Source organism: Tarenaya hassleriana, unplaced genomic scaffold (genome assembly GCF_000463585.1).
Source record: "Tarenaya hassleriana unplaced genomic scaffold, ASM46358v1 Cleome15, whole genome shotgun sequence".
NCBI classification, from domain to species: domain Eukaryota; kingdom Viridiplantae; phylum Streptophyta; class Magnoliopsida; order Brassicales; family Cleomaceae; genus Tarenaya; species Tarenaya hassleriana.
This window is the reverse complement of record NW_010964923.1, coordinates 1,065,857-1,073,683: the sequence shown is the minus strand read 5'-3', so window position 1 is coordinate 1,073,683 and position 7,827 is coordinate 1,065,857. Positions and strand designations below refer to the sequence as shown.

Sequence of the window (7,827 nt, the reverse complement as noted above, 5' to 3'; positions counted from 1 at the left end):
CGGAAGAGGATTAAGCGAGGAGAGAGTGAGAGAGCTTCAGATTGGCGAAAATGGCGTTGCTTGTTGAGAAGACGTCGAGTGGTCGTGAGTACAAGGTCAAGGATATGTCTCAGGCCGACTTCGGTCGTCTCGAGATCGAGCTCGCCGAGGTGGAGATGCCTGGTCTCATGGCGTGCCGCACCGAGTTCGGTCCGTCGCAACCCTTCAAGGGCGCGAAGATCACCGGATCTCTCCACATGACGATCCAAACCGCCGTTCTCATCGAAACCCTGACAGCCCTCGGAGCCGAGGTCAGATGGTGCTCCTGCAACATCTTCTCCACTCAGGACCACGCTGCCGCAGCCATCGCTCGCGACTCCGCCGCTGTCTTCGCCTGGAAAGGCGAGACACTCCAGGAGTACTGGTGGTGCACCGAGAGGGCTCTCGATTGGGGTCCTGGTGGTGGTCCTGACCTCATCGTCGACGATGGCGGTGACGCCACTCTGTTGATCCACGAGGGCGTTAAGGCCGAGGAAATCTATGAGAAGACCGGCCAGGTTCCGGATCCGTCGTCCACTGACAACCCTGAGTTCCAGATCGTGTTGCAGATCATCAAGGACGGGCTCCAGGTCGACCCGAAGAAGTACCACAAGATGAAGGAGAGATTGGTCGGTGTCTCCGAGGAGACCACCACTGGTGTGAAGAGGCTTTACCAGATGCAGGCCAATGGATCTCTCTTGTTCCCTGCCATCAACGTCAATGACTCCGTCACCAAGAGCAAGGTATCAACCTCTGCATTTCGTTGCCACATTTCCGTTTTCCTAGATCCGTTCCTGGTTTGTTGATTAGGACCCAGATCTAGTTATGTCCCGTCGGAACCTTGAGCTAACTAGTTGAGGAAACATAGCTTCTCACATATGTTCATGATGTGATTGGATCAAGCGTCAGTCTTTCCCATGTTTGAATTATATATTCAAAATCCCCACATTGGAAAGAATTCACCAGCTTGCAATATCCATGTTTATGGGGAACTAAATGCTGAAACTTGTCAAATTGTTACCGAGATTTTGTCTTTCCTTCTGTGTTGAGTACCAGCCAACTATGTCTTGTGCACGTTTTTGATTATTAGATGGATCCATTTTTCTATGGTCTTACTCTTGTATGCTTTCCCTGCCCAGTTTGACAACTTGTACGGATGCCGCCACTCTCTCCCCGATGGTCTCATGAGGGCCACTGATGTCATGATTGCCGGAAAGGTCGGTGTTGTCTGTGGTTATGGAGATGTCGGAAAGGGCTGTGCTCTTGCCCTGAAGGCAGCTGGTGCACGTGTCATCGTTACCGAGATCGACCCCATCTGTGCCCTCCAGGCTCTCATGGAAGGTTTCCAGGTTCTAACCCTAGAGGACATCGTATCAGAGGCCGACATCTTTGTCACCACGACCGGAAACAAGGACATCATCATGGTCGACCACATGAGGAAGATGAAGAACAACGCAATCGTCTGCAACATCGGTCACTTTGACAACGAGATCGACATGCACGGTCTCGAGACCTTCCCGGGCGTGAAGCGGATCACCATCAAGCCCCAGACCGACAGGTGGGTCTTCCCCGACACTAACAGTGGGATCATCGTCTTGGCAGAGGGCCGGCTCATGAACTTGGGTTGCGCCACTGGTCACCCGAGTTTCGTGATGTCGTGCTCGTTCACCAACCAGGTGATTGCCCAGCTCGAGCTGTGGAAGGAGAAGGGAACAGGCAAGTACAAGAAGGAGGTGTACGTCCTGCCGAAGCACTTGGACGAGAAAGTGGCGGCGCTTCACCTTGGAAAGCTCGGGGCGAAGCTGACGAAGCTAAGCAAGGACCAAGCCGACTACATCAGCGTCCCCATCGACGGTCCGTACAAGCCACCTCACTACAGGTACTGAGAGAGAGAAAGAGGACGAACTGTTTTGTTGTTAGGATATATATGCAGGATGTGTCGGGTCGGGTCTTGTTTCGGTCGGGAGAGGTAAACTGTTATGGTTCTACTGATGAAGGAGACCATAACAGTGGAAATAAGGGATTTGAATTTGAGGCTCTGTCTCTCTGGTCTCGTTCATATTCTTCCTTTGTAATATTTGTTTTCTTTATTGAGATTGTTTTTCTATCTAGTTCTTGGATTTTTCAAATTACAATTCGGAATATCCATTGGATTAATATCATCAGATGGGTAATTTGCCAATTGGTCATTTGCATGTTGCCAAACGATCCAACGCTTTGATTTTGCTGATAGAAGACGAAGCTCCCTCCCTCTGTAAACCAGATTTCTCCATCTGAAGTTCTTGTTACTTTTCAAGACAGAGAGCCGAAGTCGAAGACTTTGAGCCGAGGCGACTGTTTACGAGTTTTCGTTCGCCCGTTCGCAGCTGACCCTTGTCTCGCTTCGCTCTCTCGCTATCTGAATCCATCTCTTCTCGATGATTTCACCCCCCTCCCCCCCTTCTCACTTGCCTTTGCCCGACACACTAACCCCGGGTATCCACCGGGTCCTGTGGTACCCAGAGCTCGGATATCCGACCTCCACGAGACCGAGAGCGGGTAATGTTGCCAAGGAAACCAGAAGGACGAGACTGAAGTGCAGAAACCAAGTACGGTTTCTGCTTATGAAAACAACAGAAATCGAAATGTATACAGACCAATCAAAATGCCAGTTTGAGCCCCCACCCCAGCCAGCCTGATGAACTAGTTCTCTATGGCCGGTAAATAACCGGGCAGAGCCTTAGATCTGCAGCCGTGACAATAAATTCTTCCCCTTTTACTTTAAATAAAGAAACCATGGGAAATGAAAAAACTTCTAATTTGGGTTTGACAAAGAACCCTAAACCCAACAATTTCCACAATTATCCATCAATCAGAAAGGTACTGTAGATAAAGATCTCTCTATCATTTTGGCACTGAAACCCAAATGGTTCCAAGCTACATAGAACCAACCATTATAGATCACACACACACACACATATCTATATATATATATATATAGATCAGAAAACCTTAATCATACAACAAAATGCAGAATTTACTTGCCCTTTTTTACTTCTGGATCCTGAACTCGGAGAGATATCCATCAAATCACCCTAAAAAAAGGGGGTAAAGAGAGAGAGAGGGAGAAATTTTCTTCAGGATCTGGTGTCGCTGGTGTCTCTAGCACACCTGGTAATGATCTCGCAGCCTTTGCTGTAAGAATTGGCTTGCCCTGAGCGACATTCGTAGTACGAGGCACCTGGTTTCTGACATGGGACCATGTCCCTCCTCAGGGTTCCGTAGCTTATGTACCGCCTCTGCATCGCCATCACTCTCCGGCTTATCTCCGACGGCAGCACCATCATCTCTTCATCCTCTTCCCCGGCCCCTTTCCGGCTCAGCATCGCCTCGATCTCGCCGCGTCTGCTCACCGGAGAAATCGTGACGGCGACGGAATCGGAGAAGTGGGTATGGAGGAGAAGTAGTGCAAAGCAAGCGAGAGAGACGGATTTCGACATTTCGCTGTCGGGATTCGGAGGGTTACGATCTGCGTGTTAGGTTTTGTGGAGTGGGAGTGAAGAAGAAAACGAAGTCGAAGCGAGGAAGTTGGTGAATCCGACTGTGTTGTGAGACAGTGACATTAATGCACCCACGCCGGTCCGGTCCGGTCCGGTTTTCGGATGACAGGGCAGTTATTTAGTAATTAAATGATAAGCGAGTTGGGGTATATAAGTTAATACATTGGTTAAATGGATGTTGTGTTACTGACTTTTGCTAATCTGAAGTTTTAAGTTGATCTGCAATAAAAAAAAAAATAAATGAGAAATTACTCATTAACACGAACTTTAAAAGTTCTAAATAAATATAAAGAATTCTTTTTTAACCCTTATATTAAACCCTAAGATTTTTAAAAACAATGAAATTAAATCATAAATTTTAAACAATTTTTAAAAACTGTTATAAAATTAAATTTTAAACTTTTAAATGATTCCCAAAAATTATGGGTGGTTTTGAAAACGGGTTAAAATGTTCCTTAAAAAAAAAACCCAAAATATCAAACATAAAATATCCAAACTGAGTACTCCGTTGTCTATTTTCCTTGGTGAAATCATATGATTAGAGAAGAATAATTATTTATCCCAAAGGACATTTGATCTGAGTTAGTGTGTTCGGCACATAAAAAGGATCAGCCATTGAAAAGTTGAAGAAACCCACCAACCCAACCACAAGTGCTCATTATTGCTTTAGCTGTTTTTCTTGACCAAACACATTTCACAGCAAAAATCCCACCAATTTCACCCAACACATGCAACTCTTTTTTCTAACACTATTCATTCATATATTCAAACCCCCATGAATCCTCTCCCCTCTTTCCCCATTCAGGTTTCTGCAATTTTATGTCTCTATTTCATTCTATTCAGCATCTCAAGTAAAGCTTTGGTTAAAAAAAAGGACATTCCCTGACCATGATTGCATGTTGAAGAAATAAAAGCTGCTTATTCATACAAATTGTATGCAAAAAAAGATAACTTTAGACCCTACCATAATCACCTCTACACCAATTACATGTATGAAGAAGGGAGAGGAAATACAACTTACTCTAGATTATGAGGAAGCCCTCCCTATCTGCTGGTTCCTACCCGACATTTCATTGGCTCTATTCATCGCGTTCCGCGTTTCATACAATGACCCATATGAATGGTAATTACCCGATTATACGTATAGTTCACATCGGAGAAAACAGACAATTATTCGACAGATATGATACACAGAGTAAAGATATGATACCTGTGGTTGGGGCCAGGATGAAGAATTCTAAAACTGTGGCTAACTAAAAAAGGAGCAAACAGGAGGTAGATCAAACCAGATTGCTCCGAAGAATCATTTTAAATCAGTATGAAGAAAATGAGCATGATGCCATCAAGCAAGACTGAAAAAAGCAGTGAAAGGATAGGGGTAAGGACAAGACCTTGAGAAGCTTGTTGGCTGATGTGTATGTACATCCTTTTGGATTCTTATAGGCTGAGATGCTCGTTACTCCTCGTATTTCGAGATATCATATGCCCTGTTCTACTTTCGTCTTGATCTTCGTATGGGTTTGCCCGATATGTGGAACTTGCTTCTTCATTATCTGAAGAGCCTGGCCTTTCTGTTAGGAATTGCTCCCAGAATACATCATTTACTCTAGCCGGAGGGGCTGCAACAGTTGCTTGGTTACCAGCTGCTGCCTCCTGTGCACTAATTTTCTTCTCGCTCGCATTTGATTCTCTTGAGTTGAAGTTAAATTCGGGATATCTTCCAACATCCTGACTTTTCTGAGTTGTCTTAGCTAGCTGTGGGGCTGTCTTCGCAGGTAATGGAGCAGATGCCAGGGTTAGGTTTAAATGGCATGAAAAGTTACCATCAGTTTCCTCCGAAGAAGTTAACCTCTGTGGCAAGGCTTCTGCTCTCGCGTTGTAATTTAACAGTAGTCCTCTTGGGCATGACCCAGTGTCCGCCAGCTCAGGTGCTTCAGGGGTAAACAATAGGCCTTCTGTTCTTGTTTGAGCACCTTTTGGATCTCCTCCTGAGAGTCTCCCCTTGGGATTCCCTCCATCTTCGTTGGAACTTTGTATACTATGTGATACCAAGTTCATATCTGAAACAGCAGGAGAGAGCTCTAATCGCAGTTTATTTGAGAAACTTTGGTGGAAGATACTCCCAAGCTCGGGTCTCGAGCTACTACTGCTATTATCCAAATGAGAAGTTTCTGACGGTGGCTTTGACTGCTCGGCTTGAGGGAGTTTTCGCCTTTTGTTGTAAGCTGAGATATCCAATTGCTCGACTCTACGGGCAAATTTTTCAACAAATACGGGATCTCGGACAGCCTTTTCCAAGACACTAATTAAATTCTCCTGCCTCTTCTCCATATCATCCACCTGATGTGTCAGCTCTTCCAACTGAAGCTTTGCGGTGGATTTCTTCTGTTTTGAATTCAAAAGCTTTTCTTCGATGGCAGCTTTTTCACGCGACAGATTATCTATTTCTTCTTCTAGCGCTGCTCTTTCTTGGTCTAATGTGGGAGTGGGTGGGTGACTATGGCTGTGAATAGGTTTTCTTCGGTGTATATTCTTCAGAAGATGCTTCTGTTCCTTCGCAAAACCTTCATTAGCAAACTCCCACCTCTCAGGATCAATCTTTCGGAATCCCTATCAACATATCACAACATGGCCTGCTTTTAACAAAACTTCTTGATTGAAGACAACAAAACATATAAGCCCGAGAATGGGGAAAGTTTTACAAACAGGATTCTGCATCTTATAAGGAAATTAGAACAGAGAAATCCAAAGCTGATTAATAATTTTACAGTTGAGAGTGTAGTATTGTAACTAAACGATAAAATATCCGTTAAATTTTGTGTCCTTGTGCAAGCCTCGTCATTTTCCCTTAACCTTGATATGATATTGTAGACAGAATTAAGCACTTAATGTACATTTCACTGCCTCTGATCCCCAGATGTCTCCTTTAATATTTTCTCAATCGTACCATTTTATAGAAAGAAGATGCAATTTACAACCCACAAGATGAACAGTTTCACCCATTTTCTTGTTCAATAGTACAATAATTCTGCTACAGAAGCATGATAAATCAAATGATATGAGAACTACAATCTCACTTTTCAACAAACGGCACATGCTACGATCAATTTGTCATAATGCAACCCCTTACGATGTGTTCTAATCCTTTTCTGCCTCGGAAAAATCCGGATCATACTACTAATTTATAACCTCAATTTCACAAAAGACAACAATTTTGTTCGAATACCCGAAACGCATTCGAAATCTGCCCACGCGAAACTGCAAAAATAAGGTTTTCGCGGAGCACAAATTCGAAGACTCACATAGGTATTGAGCTGACGAATGAAGGATGAGAAATTGTTGTGCTTGAAGTAGGTCGGAAGGAGGAGGCGAGCGAATTCCGGAGGATTCCAGACGACGAAGCTGTTCTTGTTGGCACTCCACGAACAGATCTCGTCCGTCGATGAATCATCCACCATGGTTAAAAAAAAGGACATTCCCTGACCATGATTGCATGTTGAAGAAATAAAAGCTGCTTATTCATACAAATTGTATGCAAAAAAAGATAACTTTAGACCCTACCATAATCCCCCCCCCCGCCGATACCGGAAGCAGAGGAGGAAGATATATCTCCGCCTTCCATCGATGGATCTCGGCGAGAAGGACGGCGATGATGAGAGGGAGAGAGAGAGGTTGAATTCGATCGTTAAGCTATTTTGGAGCTGGTAACTGGTAAGAAAGAGGGGAGGATTCTGTTCCGGTTTGGCTCTGAATGGATTCGGTTATCATTTTATTCCGGTTTTCCATTGGTTAAGAGAGATATTCGGTTTAGAACCGGATTTGTTGGTTTAGACTTTAGATGATGTTTCAATATCAACATACATCAACATCAACATCGATTTACCTTGGATGGATTTTGACATAACACAAATCACATAAATAATTAATTAGAATCAACATACATCAATATAAGATTTAATCTAAAAATATAATTATAAATCAAAACGCTTTTGATAAAGGAATTTTGTATAGGGGAAAAACCTAAAAATTTCTAAACTTGTAATTTTGGAGTAATATTAATTCCTAAACTTGTAAAGGTGTCTATTAATTTCCAAACTTGCTTGCAAAATTGAACACGTTATATCCTGAACTTGTTAAACGGTTTCATAATCGTCTATACCGTTATTTGGTCAAAAAAACGAGTTGACCGATCCGACGTGGTGCGTGACGTGGCGGTAATTTTTTGAGTTTGGCTCGCCACGTCACGATCCGACCTCCACGAGACCGAGAG

The 7,827-nt window shown here is 43.8% G+C and overlaps 3 protein-coding genes across 3 annotated transcripts; 1 reads left to right on the top strand and 2 right to left on the bottom strand.

Annotated features, from left to right (window-relative positions):
- The first annotated feature begins 6 nt into the window (after nt 1–6).
- LOC104808692 (adenosylhomocysteinase 1) lies at nt 7–2,180 on the top strand. The gene is made up of 2 exons (XM_010534437.1): nt 7–761; nt 1,158–2,180. Exons 1-2 carry the CDS (start codon nt 51–53, stop codon nt 1,902–1,904), a joined length of 1,458 nt encoding a protein of 485 aa, XP_010532739.1. The 5' UTR covers nt 7–50; the 3' UTR covers nt 1,905–2,180.
- A 617-nt stretch (nt 2,181–2,797) lies between these two features.
- Nucleotides 2,798–4,961, bottom strand: LOC104808690 (protein RALF-like 24). The gene is made up of 2 exons (XM_010534435.1): nt 4,579–4,961; nt 2,798–3,776 (listed from the first exon to the last, which is right to left on the bottom strand). The coding sequence occupies exon 2, from the start codon at nt 3,495–3,497 to the stop codon at nt 3,135–3,137; it is 363 nt and encodes a 120-aa protein (XP_010532737.1). The 5' UTR covers nt 3,498–3,776; nt 4,579–4,961; the 3' UTR covers nt 2,798–3,134.
- On the bottom strand, nt 4,441–7,015 carry LOC104808691 (heat stress transcription factor A-5-like). Its single transcript, XM_010534436.1, has 2 exons — nt 6,860–7,015; nt 4,441–6,167 (listed from the first exon to the last, which is right to left on the bottom strand). Exons 1-2 carry the CDS (start codon nt 7,013–7,015, stop codon nt 4,995–4,997), a joined length of 1,329 nt encoding a protein of 442 aa, XP_010532738.1. The 3' UTR covers nt 4,441–4,994.
- Nucleotides 7,016–7,827: the final 812 nt, after the last annotated feature.